This window comes from Erythrolamprus reginae, chromosome 1, assembly GCF_031021105.1.
Source record: "Erythrolamprus reginae isolate rEryReg1 chromosome 1, rEryReg1.hap1, whole genome shotgun sequence".
Classification (NCBI taxonomy): Eukaryota; Metazoa; Chordata; class Lepidosauria; order Squamata; family Dipsadidae; genus Erythrolamprus; species Erythrolamprus reginae.
The window spans coordinates 290,978,684-290,996,624 of NC_091950.1; the positions used below are offsets into that span (position 1 = coordinate 290,978,684).

At 38.8% G+C, this 17,941-nt stretch overlaps 1 protein-coding gene across 1 annotated transcript in view; it reads left to right on the forward strand.

The window, feature by feature from the left end:
- Window positions 1-769: 769 nt before the first annotated feature.
- The window catches only part of UFL1 (UFM1 specific ligase 1), a 41,211-nt gene continuing 24,039 nt past the window's right edge, over window positions 770-17,941 (forward strand). Inside the window, exons 1-7 of the mRNA XM_070733237.1 lie at window positions 770-1,007; window positions 5,677-5,822; window positions 7,746-7,774; window positions 8,492-8,589; window positions 9,178-9,292; window positions 12,850-12,980; window positions 14,593-14,651. Coding sequence (XP_070589338.1) covers window positions 931-1,007; window positions 5,677-5,822; window positions 7,746-7,774; window positions 8,492-8,589; window positions 9,178-9,292; window positions 12,850-12,980; window positions 14,593-14,651 — 655 coding nt within the window. The 5' untranslated portion in view covers window positions 770-930. The remainder of the gene's footprint in view (window positions 1,008-5,676; window positions 5,823-7,745; window positions 7,775-8,491; window positions 8,590-9,177; window positions 9,293-12,849; window positions 12,981-14,592; window positions 14,652-17,941) is intronic.

Here is a 17,941-nt window from a genome sequence, read left to right on the forward strand (position 1 = left end):
GTTCCGTCTCCCGCTGTTGTCATTGGGTTGTTTTTATTTTTTGTTTATTTGGGGGGGGGGGTTATTTGGAATTTTTTAGCTTTCTGCTAAGGGCCAGCTGGGTGAAAGGAGTACTGTACAGGTTAACTCCCGTGGAGTTCTCCACCTGTCAATTATGGATTCTAAACAATACATTAAGACTCCCCCCCCCTTCCCCCCCCCCTTTTTTTTTAGTTTTGGGGAAAAGAAAACGTCGTGCCAAGGAACTTTGCCACGGTTGTCTTAAAACATTCAGAAGGGGAGTGGGGTGCCATCCTTTGCCCCGGACCCGCAAGTTGTTTCTCAGGTTAACAATTTTTTAAAATTAGTTTATAATGTAACATACAAAGAAATTACAAAAGTAAATAGCAGAAAAGTTAGGGAAAGGAAAAGGGGAAAGTGGGAGAAAGTAAGGGGGAAAGGGAAAAAAAGTCATTCCTCGAACATCGGGAAAAGCGTATTGGTTTTTAAAAAAAAGATTTTATTCCAATAGGGTTGCAGCATACGGAGACGGTTTTCTTCTTTCACTTTTAAAAAAAAAAATCCTTCCAGGCTGTGTATTTTCGGAAACGTCAAGAATCAAAAGAGTAAGGGTGTGTGTCCGCACACCCACGACCACGAGTCACATTTCCTCAGGTTTCAGAATCGGGAATGGCAGTAACTCAAGACCCGCATTCTCCGCTATCTCTCCGCCCTAATAGACCGTCTCTCCTGCAGGTGGCGCTGTCACCAACCGAAGCGCCTTTATCGCGAGGACGTGAGGAATATTGATCCTGCTCGCGGCCGGTTGCTGGGATGGCTCCGTTGAGCTGACGTGTGACTCTCCAAGCCTTCTTTTGGACACGCCCCTTTCTCCCATCTCCGTCGTCTCTCCACCATCCCCCCTCCCCCCCGACTAGATCTGGGGCTGCGATGGCCGCTACGTGGGAAGAAATCGTCCAGTTGTCCCAGCAGTTTCAATCTGCTCAGTTCGCCGAGGCAACGCAGAGGTAAGGGGAGGGGGAAGTACTAGGTGGGCGGAGCGAGGAAAAGCCCCCCCCCGCGCCCGTCCGCTCGCTGCAGTAACGAATATACGTTCCGCCCCCCCCCCCCATCCCGAACGATGCTTTTCCACTCTTCTTCTGCCCCATGTCAGTACCGTAATACTTGTGGAAGAAACGGCGCCTCCTTCCCGACTTTAATAAAAGGGGAGGTTTCTGAACAAGTCTACCGTAGTCTCTTAATTACTCTTTCTTTTTTATCCAGGAGATTTTGAAATGCTCTTTCAAAAGCACCACCTGCATGCATCCCATACTTGACTGCTGCTGTCAAGTGATGATTGACAGGGATGGTTTTTTCTCTTGCCAGGAACTAAGCAAACAATCATGGGATTTACTTAGATTTTTCCTGTAAGCCTACAATCAAAGGAATTAAGCTTAGGTCCACAAAAAAATCTGCATACATACATGCATATATACTGCGATAAATAATATACTGCATATATACTGGGATAAATAAAGGGAACACTCAAATAACACATCCTAGATCTGAATGAATGAAATATTCTCATTGAATGTTTTGTTCTGTACAAAGTTGAAAGCGCACAACAGCATGTGAAATTGATTGTCAATCAGTGTTGCTTCCTAAGTGGACAGTTTGATTTCACAGAGGTTTTGGAGTTATATTGTGTTGTTCCCTTCATTTTTTGGAGCAGTGTATTTAAGTATTCAACATGTCAGGATTTCCTTGTTGCTCTATATATCTGAGCTTCCTTGCTGCTCTTCATGGAAAGTACATGAAATTTACCAGTGTGGCCTTCCTGTCTGAAACATGTTTATAGGGGAAAGAGCTTTCCTGGTGATGTCTTCAAATGTTCAACACTTGAAGGACCAATTTCTTTTGCAGACTGCAATAATCTCATAAAGAAACACACTTTAAAGACCAGAATAATGTGTCTTCTGAATTTACTGTCACAAAAAACTTAATATTGGTTTACACTGGCATAAGAGCACTGTTTTAAAAAAAATCCTGGCAGATAGATGTTGGAACACCTTGGAAATCTGAAGCTTCTAAATAAAAAGCAATTTGCCATTCTCCTATTAAAGGATAAAAAGAGTTCCTGTAAAATGAAAGCCTTTCAGTTTTTTTCCACGCACTTAATATACAGTATTTAGAATTTTCATAAATATTACGACAGTGCAACACTTTGGATTCAATTCCAGATAAGAACATTGGAGCATAAGGGGATGCAGATGTAGAACATGTAACTCCTTAAAGGACTGGAAGTAAAGCCATATATATTTTGGAAAAAAATGTGTTTGACCCCACATTCTGAAATATCTATGGAGAATTTAATCTTAATCTACCTACATGTATCCATGAGGTTTTTACAGAAGTTAATTATAAAGTTGAGGATTCCATGATGGTTGTAATGTATAAATACATTTTTGTAAGCTGTCACATTAATGGTTACTTTACTTCAAAGTCTGGGTATGTGGATCAACGCCCAAAATATTTTGTGATGGACATATTGTTTGCAGAATTGTGAAAACTGAAGTCTACATGTTTGAAGAATACCCAGATCGAGAACAGTTATTTCAATTTATTACAATTATTATGATCTATATTGTGAACTGGGTCCATATCCGTCTATGAAAAGGTTACTAAAACTGGATTTTCTACTATTCCTTTCAACAATTGCATAGCTTGTATAACAGAATATTGAGAAAAAACAGGAGTCATCAAAAAACCATGGTGATAAAGTTGCTTAACTCAGCAGGATTCTTGAAATAGAATTTTTGGGAAATTAAGTTACAATAATAATAAGCATTGGGAAAATCAGCCTTCATAAAATCCTACTTGGATAAATATATCTGACCCTGCTGATTTTAAATCAGTAAAACTCCTTCCCCCCATAGATTGCACCACCCCCACTCGCCTTACCTTTCACAAGTCATTAAAAACACATATGCCGACAGGCCTGGGGACTGTGAGAGACAGTTTCGCTCTGGGCATTACTATGAAAGAGGCATGATTGTTTTTATTGTGGGTTTTAGGTATTTGTTAATGTTCTAATAGTATTTATTGTTATTGTATCTATTTTTATCCTTGTGAGCCACTTGTGAGTTCGCCAGGAGAAGAACAGCCTATATACAGGGGGTGGACAAAGAAACGGAAACACCTTGAAAAATCATCAAAATATCTTTTAATATGGTGTTGGTCCACCTTTTGCGGCTAATACAGCCTCAATTCTCTGAGGTATTGATTCATACAAATTGTGAATTGTTTCCAAAGGAATTTTAGCCCATTCTTAAGTTAAAGCACCCTCCAGTTCCTTTAGAGAGGATGGTGGTGGAAATCGACTTCTTACTTGAATCTCTAAAATCGACCATAAATGCTCAATAATGTTGAGGTCATTAGAATGTTCCTCATGCCATTGTTTAACAATTCTTGCTCTATGGATTGGTGCATTATCATCTTGAAAGATGGCATCCCCTTCTGGAAACAGTTCTTGAACCATAGGATGAATTTGGTCGGCCAAAATTCCTAAATAGTGATGGCTGTTAATTCTTCCATGAAGGGAAATAATTGCCCCAGCAGATTTCCAAGAAATAGCACCCCAGATCATCACTGACACACACACACACACCCATGTTTGACAGTTGGGAGAAGGCAGTCTGGATGAAATGATTCTTTTGTCTGTCTCCAAATGTAAACACAGCTGAAGGTCGGAATAATGGTAAACGATGATTCGTCAGAGAAAATCACATTTTGCCACTGCTCGAGGGACCATTTCTGGTGGTTTCTACAGCACTCTAAACACTTTGAAACATTTGTCTTTGAGAGCAGAGGTTTTCTAATCGCAGCTCTTCCGTGGAATCCAGATTTGTGAAGCTCCCTTCAAACAGTTTTTGTGGAAACTAGGTTCTGTACATTTCTATTGAGCTCTGCAGTGATTTTAGGAGATGTGGTCTTGCGATCTGCTCTAACAATTCGCTTTAGAGTCCGACGGTCTCTCTCAAACAACTTCGACTTTCGACCAGACCTGTGCTTGGCTGAGGATGTTTTCCCTTCTCTTTCAAAAGCAGTTATTACTTTTGAAACATTACCTCTTGAAATGCCAAACATTCGGACACTTTCTGTTACACCAGTGCCTGCCATTCGAGCGCCAACAATTTGGCCTCTTTGAAGGTCTGAGAAATTTCCTTACATTTCTGTTAAAAAAAGGTAGCTTAAAAAACATATCAAATAACAGAATTTTAAAAACAAAACAAAAAACCCCATTAAAATATGTCAAGTTTTGATTGATTTGATCATGTTCAAACATTATGATGCCAAAAAGTCAAGTGTTTCCATTTTTGGGTCCACCCCCGTATATAACTCTGAAATAGTAGTCTCCACGATTCCTATTTAAAATGTATTTCATAAAATTGTAGGTTCTGTAGAATTTTCAAACCCTAGGTGCTGAATTTCTGATAGAAAATAGAGAAGGTGGTCCAGACTTAAATTATAGGCAGCTTTGAATTTTTAATTTTTGCCTGGCAGCACATATCACAATGCTGGTATGTACAGTTTTGTCAGATAGCACCAGTATTGACATAATCCTAATTTAACTTTAACCATGGGAGATGGACATTATTTACAAGCAATAAATTATTGAAAATATTTAAAATTACACAGATATAAGGGATAGGTTCTATACGTGTAGAGAAAATTTATCCCAAGAAATATATCTAAAATATAGATTGTTTATATATATGTACAATAAATTACAGGAAATCCTTATTTAGCCACCATAATCCCTTCTAGCAATTTGGTCATTAAAGGTAGCATTTGCTACACAAAAGTTCTGTGACAGTGATTATGCTTATGATTTTACTTCAGCTCTCCTTTGTTTTACAGCATCAGAAGAATACAACCCCAAACAGCTAGCTAAACCCAAATATGGAGAAATTTTCCAGAGCCCAACTCACAAGGAAACTGGATAAAAGGGCAAATGTTATAATCCTTTTTCCTCACTCCCCCACCATTTGAAATGCTCAACCCAGTGCTAGAATAATTATCAAGAAGAGAATCAGTGTTTCTATTTAGATTTATTGTAGAGTAAAGGATTGCAAGAGAGTAAGCAGGTAGACAATGGAGTATATGCACTGAAAAAAATGTACTGGAGTCTGCTGCTTACCTAGCCTCCTTACACTTCCTGCCACCAGCTGCTTAATAGGCCAAAGAAACCTTTAGTATGAAACTGATTAAGGTCTGGTCAATTTCAAGCAGCAGCTGTCCTGGAGAGATGTAATCAACTAATTAAGCTCATACAGCTGGGGTTGTTAACTTGCAATAGAGATGCACTATGCTGTGGATAAGAGTTAACTGGGAAAGATAGAGCTTTTCCCCCAAGTGTGACAAAGGTTGCTAAGGCACAGGACAATACAAATTAACTGACTATAATAGTGAATACATGAGAGAGAGGGAGGGAGGCATAGAGAGAGAGAGAGGGCAAAGCATTTTAAATGTAGGCATTGATCACAAAGTTACTGTTTAATCACCATCATAACTGAATAGTTGCTTTCTGAAGCCATTGCTAAATGAGGACTACCTCTAGTAGCAAAATGACACAATTAAAGCCAGATATTTAGGATTACATGCAAATTCTCTTTATCTGTTCTTTCAATATTACAGACTGTCAGAACGTAATTGCATAGAGATTGTTTCTAAGTTAATTGCTGAAAAACAGTTGGATGTTGTACATACTATTGATGGAAAAGAATATGTCACTCCTGCACAGATTAGCAAAGAAATACGTGATGAACTTCATATCCGTGGTGGTAAGTGTGCATTGATATAATTTTCAAAATATGACATAATTTGTTAAATTTTTAAAACTTTTTTTTAAAGAAAGGTGTTACTAAAATGTGTATCTTTCTGATTTAGGCATTGCATAATTATCATTTAAAAACTGAAATCATAGTACAGTGTCTAATAGTAGATACTGAGATTCTGTAAAGCCATATTTCCAATAAAAATTCATTTTTCCTGCCATTAGACTGTTGAGAGAGTACTTGAATTTAGCCAAAATGGTAATAATAATTTTGTTTACATTTATGTTGAACACTAAACATCTCTATTCAGAAATTTCACTAAGTGCAATGACATTTCCCATCAGGTAAGTAAGTATATGAAATCCCTTTTGTCAAGCTGTATATTGCTTGGTTAATCAATGGTCATTTCTTAGAAGGAATGGCAAGAAAAGTATTTTTATACAGATTCAAAGCACAGAATTCCTCTCTGGTGGAAAATTGCATATCTGTAATGAATAGATCCATTAAAACAATTCATTGGGCACATTTTTAAAATCACTGCATTAGTTCACTGATATTCTATCTATGAAGTGAATAAGAAACAAAAAGTAGATCTCCCATCTCTTTGCATTTTTATAAGAAAAATGCCTCTGTGGTACCCCAATCTAATTCAGGACTATATTGCTTTGAATATTTTCTCCCTCCAATGACATTTTCGTGACAAATCTTGATTAACTTTCTTCATCCTTCTGAAACATTCCTTGCGTGATAAAGGCAGTACTCTGGTAATATTACCCTGTTTCCCCAAAAAGAAAATACCCCCTGATAATAAGCCCAATTGGGCTTTTGAGTGCATGGCAATAAGGTAAAATGTTTACTTCAGGCTTCAAAAAAATATAAGACAGGATCTTATTTTTGGAGAAACATGGTAAAATATTTTCCAAGGCAGCTTTCATTCTTGTGAGTATGTTCTTCCTGATGCTTGTGGAAGCATCTTCACAGCCTCATGTAAGAAATAATAACAGTTTAGCTCTTTTAAAGTTCACTGTAAGAATTATATCCTGTCTCTACAATAAAATGATTGCAGTTTATATTGCAGAATGTAAAAAAACCTCTGTCAAGACTTCGCCCCTAGGATGAAGTTGAACAATGTTTGCATTGTTGAGCTGATTTCATTTTTCTTTAGCCAAGAAAGAAGGTAGTTTTATGCCTATTAAAAATAATAATAATTGAATCAGTCTCTTTACCAAAATAGCAGCCATACAAGTTTAAGTCTTATTTTGAATATTTGAACTCAACGTTTTCTCACTCTTTACTATTCTTGCTGGTATTGATTTCAGTCGTTGCTTTTAAAATTTTTAGAAGTCCTTTTCTGCATCATAAATGGTATGTTTCCCTTAGTGCAAGAGAATACCGATATTCCTCGATTTAACAACAGTTTATGTTCAAAGCTACAACAGCACTGGAAAAACCGGTGACCATTTTTCACACTTATGTCTGTTTCAGCATCCCTAGGGTCATGTCATTGAGATTCAGATGCCCGACAAGTGACTCATATTTATGACAGTTGCAGGGTCCCGGGGTCATAGGATCCCCTTTTGGGACCAACTGACAAGCAGAGTCAATGGGGAAACCAGATTCACTTCACAACCATGTTACTAATTTAACAACTAGAGTAGTTGACTTAACAAATGTGGCAAGAAAAGACGTAAAGAAGGGCAAAACTCTCACTTAGCAACATTGGCCTCAGTTGTGGTTGTAAGTTGAGGATTACCTGTATATGCAGATGAAAATAGCATACAGCCCACAGATGGGGGCAGCCATGCTGGTGAAAATATTGTAGGTAGCAATGTTAGACATAATTCAAAGTTGGAGATTTGAAGTCAAAATGAAAAATATAATGAACAAATATTAATATTTCATGGCATTCCTTTTTTTACCTCATTACAGGTCGGGTGAACATTGTGGATTTGCAACAGGTAATTGTTTATTTTCTCTTTATTAAGTCAGATTGAAGTTTATAGGTGTTTTAAACAGCTCTGTCATTAAATAATTTTAAAAGAAGTATAAACTATTTGATGTCTGTAAATTTTACAATCATTTTATATATCACCTATTTTAGTTTCTATAATATTTATAATTTTGTACTTAAATATTTTTATTCATGCTGAAATATTTTATCATACTATTTTAATTTCTTTAACTTATCTTAAAGCTGTTGCAACTTTTTGAGAAAAGCTTTCTTTTTAGTCATCCATTGTTGAATGTTGATGAGAGTATAAATAAAAATGAATATTCACCGATGCACGCAGAAATATAATATTTCATTCCAGTAATCTTTTTTTCTTCTCAAACTTCAAGTAAATTAATTATTTTATAACATTTTAGTGATATGTTATTTAGTGTTTTATCTTGTCTTAATCTTTTCAGATCCATATTTTGTATTAAAACAGTTAAAATTTTGTATTGAAACAGCTGCTAAATAATTATGTAGTAGATTGTTTTAACAATTACTAGGAGGTAACAAACTAGATTGATTTTGCTATACTACAATATTTGTAAAACCAGATACATTTTAATTGCTATAAACTATTGCATTTGTTCTGTTTCAACTGCTGTTAATTTGTTGAATTAGGATCAGTGACAGTGATAAAATACTAATTACTAACTTATTCCTCCTTTCTTTGCTTTACTAGATAATAAATGTTGATCTGCTTCATATTGAGAACCGAGCTAACAATATTGTCAAATCAGATCGAACAGTTCGATTGGTATTGGGGCAACTTATAGAAGAGTGAGTCTCTCAGGATAATTAAATGCAATATAATTATGATTGAGACATAATTTTGAGGAATAGCTTTATCTACATAAAGCTTTACATAAACCTTTCAGGTTTCGAACCCAAACATAGAATACCGACCAAAGAATTTGCATATCTCCATTTCTACTATGCAGTTATATACCTGTGTGCAGTTATATTCTATTATACCCTGGTTGTGAACTGCTTACAAGAACAAAATTGAAAACAGTAAACAGAAATAACATTAAAAACAATAGCATCTGCTAGGGAAGGCACAAACTAACATTCCTGAAATCCTCTTAAAACTCACCAAAGGAACAGAAATCTAGAGATCTAATAGCATAATGTTCCACAAACAATGAAATTGTTGCTTCATCAGCTGAAAATATGGCCTTAATGGTAGCTTTTATTTGAATAAAATTAGTCTGTTCCTTGAAAGTTTTATAGTCAGGCACCATACAGCTATATATTTTTTGTTTTATCAAAAATATCACTCCTAAACCAAATACTGTACTGATAGGATGTATATTTCATAGCACATTTCAAACATTACACTAATACTGATTCTTCATGTCATATCAGCAATTACTTAGATCACATAGCAGAAGAAATAAATGACAAGTTGCAGGAATGCGGCCAAGTGAAAATATCTGACTTATGCAAGGTGTACGATCTTCCAGGAGATTTCTTAAAGCAGGTAATTGTCTGAAAAAAAAATTTTTACTGAAACAATTTCACTTTGATTGCCAGATATATCCTAAATGTAATGTGATAACACTACAGTAGTCCCTCACCTATTGCTGGTGTTACGTTCCAGACCTGGCTGCGATAGGTGAAATCCGCGATGGGGAATTTATCGACTGATAGTACTTTATATTGTAATTGTTTGGTAAATTTTCATTGTTTTAAGTGTTTATAAACCCTTCCCACACAGTATTTATTTTAGATACAGTATTTAAATACAGTATTTACAATTTTAGATTTTTTTTTTTTTGAAAAACCTGCCGATCGAGTTCGGCGGGCTGTTTAAATCTGCCGATCGACTTCCTCAGAAACCCGCGAACCAGCGAAGATCCGCGAATGATTTTTCTCATTAATATTTCTTGAAAACCCGCGATGAAGTGAAGCCGCAGTAGGTGAAGCGTGGTATAGCGAGGGACTACTGTATTTTGATGAGATTTAAACCATAATTTATCTCATATGCATAGCTTTAATTTAGTTCTTTCTGCCACATTGTTAGAGTAAGGGTTGTGTTCAATTCCTTGGCAACCGCTTGCCTAATAACCAGGAAGTAAGATAGCTTTGAAATTATGAAAAGTAATTCAGAATCAATTATATGATAGCTTTGATGAAATTCTCTATAAAACAAAAGTATCGGACCAGAATATCTCCGGGACCGCCTTCTGCCGCATGAATCCCAGCGACCAATTAGGTCCCACAGAGTTGGCTTTCTACAGGTCCCATCGATTAAACAATGCCGTTTAGCAGGACCCAGGGGAAGAGCCTTCTCTGTGGCGGCCCTGACCCTCTAGCACCAGCTCCCCCCAGAGATTAGAACTGCCCCTACCCTCCTTGCCTTTCGTAAACTCCTTAAAACCCACCTCTGCCGTCAGGTATGTGGGATTTGAAACATCTCCCCCGGGCCTATACAGTTTATGCATAGTATGTTTGTGTGTATGTTTGCTTTTAATAATGGGGTTTTTAGTGTTTTTTCTTAAATTATTAGATTTGTTGTACATTGTTTTATTATTGCTGTGAGCCACCCCGAGTCTACGGAGAGGGGCAGCATACAAATCAAATCAAATCAAATAATAAATAAATAAATAAATGTAGTTTGAATCCTGAGATTGTGTTAATGTGTTGCTTATATTGTATCCTCTGGTTGGTGGGATGTAGGCAACAGCAGATTTATTAATTTATCTATTATATAGCAGTCCCTCTCTTAAGTAAGTGACTCTGAGCAGCATGCAACAAAATTTAAACCAAAAAACCCACCCATTATTAACAGTGATGAGTTATAAATCCCATTGTTATCAGTTCGCATGCACAATGCGAACTGCACTTGGGCCACAGAAGAACCAGACTGGACCGATAGCAACCCATTGCCGATTATTAACAAATATTAGAAACTTCTGAAAAAATAATGATAGAATAGTGCCACCTCACTAGTTCCCTGCCTTTAGGGTCCTCAGGTCTCCGTGGCTAACCAGGTCTTAAGGGACCTTTGAAAGCTTAGAAAGAGAAGGAGATTTGACAGTATGAGGTCCACAGCAGAAAAGACTCTCTGTCTTAGGGCCCACCAAATGTAATTCCCTAGATAGTAGAATCTATAATATATCCATTCTGATAGATCTGGTGTAATGGGTAAATGAAATTGAGCAAAGGCAGTCCCTCAGTTAATCGTGTCCTATGCTATCTAGGGCTTTAAAGATCCACACCAACACCTTGAATTGGACCCGGAAACAAGCTGGTAACCAATGCAACTCATGCAGCAGTATTCTACCAGAGACACTCATGACTAATTATGCATTTTGCAGCAGCTGAAGTTCCTACATACTCTTCATAGGCATCCTCTGTGGGACTTAACTGGTCGCTGGGATTCGTGCAGCTGAAGGTGGTCCCGGAGATATTCTGGTCTGATGCCATGAAGGGCTTTATAGGTCATTACCAACACTTTGAATTGTGACCAGAAACTGATCGGCAACCAATGCAGACTGCGGAGTGTTGGTGTAACATGGGCATACTTAGGGAAGCCCATGATTGCTCTCACAGCTGCTTTCTGCACGATCTGGAGTTTCCGAACGCTTTTCAGAGGTAGCCCCATGTAGAGAGCGTTACAGTAGTCGAGCCTCGAGGTGATGAGGGCATGAGTGACTCTCAGCAGTGACTCCCAGTCCAAATAGGCCCGCAACTGGTGCATCAGGCGAACCTGGGCGAACGCCCCCCTCGCCACAGCTGAAAGATGTTTCTCTAATGTGAGCTGTGGATCGAGGAGGACGCCCAAGTTGCGGACCCTCTCTGAGGGGGTTAGTGATTCCCCCCCCCCCGAGTTGTCCGAGTTCAGCTGACGTTTGTTGTTCCCCATCCTGACGCTCACAGCTTCTAGACATCAGGGTAGGATGTCCATAGTATTGCCTAATTGACCAGGAACAGAAATATACATTGAATATCACCATCATACTGATGATACTTCACCTATAGAGGTGAATGAGCTCACCTAGCAATCTCATTAGATATTAAACAGGAGAGGAGAGAGCACCAATTCCTGCAGCCCCTGCACACTAGGGCCAGAGGCAGGATCTCTCCTCCTTCAATACCATTCAGAATTGACCTTAGAGAAAGGAAATGTCCACATAATGGTGTACACTCTCAATCCTCTGAATGTATCTAGAACAGTGGTTCTCAACCTGGGGGTTAGGACCCATTTGAGGGTCAAATGACTATTTCATTTTGCCTAAAGACAAATTTCCCATGGTGATAGGAACTAAAGCTTCTAATCTGGCACCTTGCAACATATTTTTTCAATCCGACCAATTAGGCATTTACAGTGAGGGTGACCCTCTGACCTTCCTGCCAATCAGCTTAAAGTTCTGTTGGGAGAATTGACACTAGACTTAAGGTTGGGGGGTCACCACAAAATGAGGAACTGTATTAAGGGGTCGTGGCATTAGAAAGGTTGAGAACAACTGATCTAGAAGGATACCATTGTGGCATTTTTCCCAACTTAATCAACATTATATGAAAGCCCTTACTAACCAAGTGATGATGGGTTTTGTCAGTCAATAATTATTGTCCTATCTGTTGATGTTCATGGCATTTGAATCATTGTGTATTGGCATATAAGAGAAGTAAATAGAATGGGGCGAGGCGAATTGACAGGAAAACAAATAGACAATGCGTGATAGTGATCCATTATTTAACGTTTGAATTACATATTAGGAAGATCAATTAATCTCTAATATTGTGCCACCAGAAATAAAATTATTATTTTCTTATATTAATGTACAAAAATATAAGAAAATATTAAATAGATTCCAGAGAATTGTAGAGAACAGGAAGGCCTGGTGGAGGAATGTTGTCCCTGGGGTTGTGATGGGTCGGACACGACTTCTCAACTAACAGTAAGTAAAATAAGATAATGTGCAAGTTAGATATTACTCATGTGTTGAATTTAGAATTTTCCCACACAAGAATTTCTCCTACAAAATACCGTGTAATGTGATTCTTCTCTTAATTGCTATATTTTTACTCTAGGCATTTTCTGCTCGCTTGGTAAAAATTATTGATGGCCAATTCGACCAGGATAACCATGGGGTGATTTTTACTAAGACATTTGTCACAAGACATCGGGCCCGTATCCGTGGCCTCTTCCGGGCTATTACCCGGTAAGTCAAAGAAAATGCAAAGATGGCTATGAGTAATTTAATAGTTTATAAATGTTTTTGGTGAAATGTATATTTTGAAAGTACAAATAAAATAATTTAGCCTTCTGTTCTTCACAGACAGCCATGAAGTTTAGATTTGTGGAATGCCAAATGTGGGTTGTTTACTTTTTGCTTAGCATCCAGCCATTCAGTTTTTAAACTAGCAGTAATATTACAGTTATATACCTATTTATACACTCAAACTATGTCAGCTGCCTTGTGAGTCACTTACATTATGGGAAAAGATTGTTTTGTATCCATCATTTTTTTAATTCATACCTCCTGGAACCAATTAAAGATGAATACCGAGGTAGCACTATAACTGTTGTGGTATGCAGTTGGATGAAATGGTTATATTGTATGTTTTCTTTTATAATTCATTTTAAAAGCATATTTTGTATTTCATTGTTTTTAAAATCTGAGACAATTAATCTTATAAAACTTTTTCATAAACATTTCAATTATCAGAAAAAGTAAATGTTGGTTTAGCTTCTGAAAATATTTTCTCTAATACATTCAAAACTGTATAAGTTTCCAAAGCAGTCAAGATACTGCCTATAAGCTGCTTTGGCCCAATTACATTCTTGATAAAATCCTTCAAAAATTTTAAAAGATACATTTAAAAATCTATGTAGAGCAATAGACAAAATTGGGAATGTTTTTTTTTTACTTTTTTCATGAAGAAAGAGGGGAAAAGGAGATAGGAAAAAGGATACATTTATATGCCCCATCTTCTTGTCCCATTCACTTTTTATCTCTATTCCAATTTACTCTTATTTAATTGATTTTTGAAACACGGTCCCCAGACTAATGGTGATTCATAAAATTCTATCAAGAAATTCATGGTCTAGAAGAGTCCAGACCCTATGTATATCCTGACAGTTCTTTGGGGAGGGGGGGGGGGCTTAAAACTGGTTCATTGACTTATACAATTGATAGTAAAAGTAACAACATTTTGAGTAAATTTATTATAATTCTAAGTATGTAGCACTAGATGCAATGGTGGTCTTGCACAAGAACCCCAAAAGTAATGTATGAAGTGGCAATATGATGACAGATATCTAAAAAAAATGGATTTAGTTGATATCTACTCACTCTGGATCCTTAATACTGTACTCAGAATTGTTGCATCATTAACTATCAAATTTGCACGGAGAGTTGTTATTATAATATGGTGTGCATAAAATAATCCAAGTAAATGTTTAATTTGGAGTTAAATTTTGTGGCATAAAATCTTATCTTACAAAGGCCTTTAAAACTATGATGCAACTGCATTCCATATTCATTATTTTATTTTCCAAAGACGTTATTAAAAATAAAAGCAAAGGGAGAGGTATTAATTGGTGATCTCTGCATTTCCAAACTGTTGTTTAGTAGTAAGCATATGCTTCTTCCAAAATTTCTGAACTTTTTCATTGTATTGCCATACAGTACTAACAAACGCAAAAACAGTATTGGTTATTGAACACAGCAAACACTAGAAAATAATTCATCTGTACTGAAGATCATATCTGGTTATTTAGGACATGGTGACACAGTATTTGACACGATGCTTATGTCACTTCTTTCTTAGACCTACACCAATAATTAACCTAATCACTCGACATGGATTTCAGGAACAACTGCTTTACTGTGAGTTTTGCTCAGACGCTTTCTTTATTTTCCTTTTGGTAAAAGAAGCATTTCAAAGTGATAACAAACTCACTATCTTTTTTCTTGCTACATCTCTGTAAGCAACCCTATTCACTTTTTAAGCCATCCGCAGAGCTTGGCAACTGGAGACATGGTTTTTGATTGGTACTCCTTTTTCTTCGGTGAGTGGTGTTCAGCTAGTACCGTTGGGGGAGGACCTGTTGAGCACTTCAGTGTGGAATGCTTGACCTTCTCTCCCATTTTATTAAACATCTGCATGAGTTCTCTATGACAATGTTTTCCAACCTTGGCAACTTGAAGATATTTGGACTTCAACTCCCAGAATTCCCCAGCCAGCGAATGCTGGCTGGGGAATTCTGGGAGTTGAAGTTCAGATATCTTCAAGTTGCCAAGGTTGGGAAACACTGCTCTATGGGATCTGATATCATCAATACATTTGTGATATCAAATTTTAGATTTCAATCTCAGACTGAACAGGTAATGTAAGAGGCCCTGACTCAGTAGCTAGAGGCTGCGAGGGGCTAGGGTGGAACAAAACAGACCATGACACTATTCTAGCAAGACCCCATTTCTGAAAATTTCTTGTGTGGTGGAATAGTTCGTCCCTTAACTTTTGATTGGATATCATTGCCCCAGAAGGAGGTATGTTGATTCAGGTTGTTATGCTGAATCAAGCTAAAGCCAAGAGAACCTTTGACAAGCTTCAGCACATTTACTAGTTTTGTCCTTTAAAAAAACCCCGATAACTCAAACTTTGTTACGCTATTATATGTTACTTTGGATGGCACTATACAGTAGAACCTCGACATACGAGCTGCTCTATATACGAGCATTTCGAGATGCGAGCTAGGAGGGGAGAGATATTTCTGTTCTACTTACGAGCCCAAATTCGGGATACGAGTGCTCACCGCCTGTCCCTGTCAGCGGCCCAGCCCCAGCCACCTTCACCCGCCCGGACAACCGCCAGAGGGGCTCCTCCGGAGGGGCTCCTCCGGAGGGGGGCACGGGGAAGGGCTTGAGCCGCTGCCTTCTCCTTTCCCCGTGGGAGTGCCGCAGCTCTTATCTGCCCGGCCTGAGAGGCACGAAATCGGTGCTCATGCCGGGCGGCTCGCCTGGAACGCCAGCAATGCCGCCGAGCCGATTGCGGGGCGGGGCGCGGGAGGAGGCGAAGGCGCCGCCGCACCGGTCCCCTCAGGCCGCTCCGCCTGGGATGGGGCTCCTCTGGAGGCCCCATGCGTCCCTCCAGAGGAGCCCCATCCCGGATGGAGCGGCCTGAGGGGGCCGGTGCGGGGCCGCCTCCGCCTCCTTCCGCGCCCCGCTCGGCAATCGGCCCGGCGGCATTGCTGGCATTCCAGGCGGGCCGCCCGGCATGAGCACCGGTTTCGTGCCTCTCAGGCCGGGCAGACAAGAGGTGCGGCGCTCCCACGGGGAAAGGAGAAGGTGGCGGCTCAAGCCCTTCCCCGTGCACCCCTCCGGAGGAGCCCCTCTGGCGGTTGTCCGGGCGGGTGAAGGTGCCTGGGCCGCTGACAGGGACAGGCAGTGAGCGATCGGAGGGGGCACAGCCCGGAGCGAGACTTGGCCTCTGCTGCGGCTGCTGCCCGTCTGCTTCTCTCTCCCTCCTTCCCTGCGGTGCTTGGCGAATGGAGAGGCGGTCACCTCGCCTGCCGCCCCGCTCTGCTTCCCTCCCTCCCTCCGCAGCCTTTGTGTTTTTGGCTGGGGGGGGGGAGCAGGATGACCTTCCTGACTGCATGGCATCCTGCATGCAGGATGACATGCATGGCAAAGGGGCGGGGAGGATCGGGAGGCTCAAGCCGCCTTCGGTGGTGGCGGCCGGTTTCTGATTTTTGGGCTTGCACGCATTAATCGCTTTTCCATTGATTCCTATGGGAAACAATGTTTCATCATACGAGCTTTTCAACTTACGAGCCTCCTTCCCGCACCAATTAAATTCGTAAGTCGAGGTACTACTGTATTTGAAAATGATTAAGAGCCTACATCTGCTACAGTAAGCAATGGCTTACACGTTGTCATGCATTCGTCAGTTTATCAGGACAACGTCTGTTTAACTGGCTTTCAAGTCACTTCTGCATCCAATTTAGTTACAAATAGGCTTGGGCCATTGTTACTTTAACTGTAATCATACAGAATTAGTTTGATCCACACAGTCTAATGAAGAGGTATTCCAAATACCTAGCCAGAAGTAAGAAGAAGATATGGGATCTTCAGATTGACCCCTCCCTCTCTAATAGCTTACCCCCAAGTTAAGTGTGCACTAAACTAATGGCATTGGATGATAATGAAAAAAGTTATCTTCAAGAGAGGATTTGAGCAAATACGCTTTGCATATATTAATAGGTTTTTACCTTCCTGTTTATTATTATTGTTTTTTACAATTGGGTGTTATTTTAGTAATATTTTATCTCAGGTGTTGTAAGCCACTTAGAATCAGAAGACTAAGTGGCATATTAAAAAAATAAACTGGCTGCTATAAACAATCTTGTTATTTTTCCAGGTTGCCTTCATTTAAATTCTCCATGTTTAAATTCGCAATCCTGTTGAAATATTTTTTTTTCCCATTTGATAATATTTGGAAACCTGAAACTACATGTCATTTTTCTTAGCACAGTGTCAGTTTTGTTTTTGTCAGTTATCTGTTGATTTTTAAAAACCCATAAAATTGGGTCTGATCTAGTTATTCCAGCAGAGAAGTTGTTATGGAAAAACAGCTTGTTTGCTACGTATCAGCAACATCATGATAGATGATGGTATACAAGAAGCAGTTTGCACTCTATAGTTCAATCTCTGGCATTTCTAGGCAGGTATAGAAAAGATTGGTGCCTGAAACACTGGAGATCCACTGTCTGTCATTTAGGTAATCACAGGCTTGAAAGACCAGTAAATCTGTCTCTGTATCATATAAGACAGCATATTAACATTTCTTATTAACCAATTATGTTGTATACATGATGTACAATGACAATAAAGACTATTACTGTATTGTTGTTGTTATTATTATTTCAGTTTATATCCTGCATGTTCACAATTAAAATAAAGTTATAGTAATATAATTTAAACTTATATACCACTTCATACTGCTTTTACAACCCTCTCTAAGCAGTTTACAGAATCAGCATATTGCCCCCAATAATCCTCATTTCACCGACCTTGGAAGGATGGAAGGCTAAGTCAACCTTGAGCCAGTGGTGAGATTTGAACTGCTGAACTATAGCTAGCAGTTAGCTGAAGTAGCCTGCAGCGTTGTACTCTAC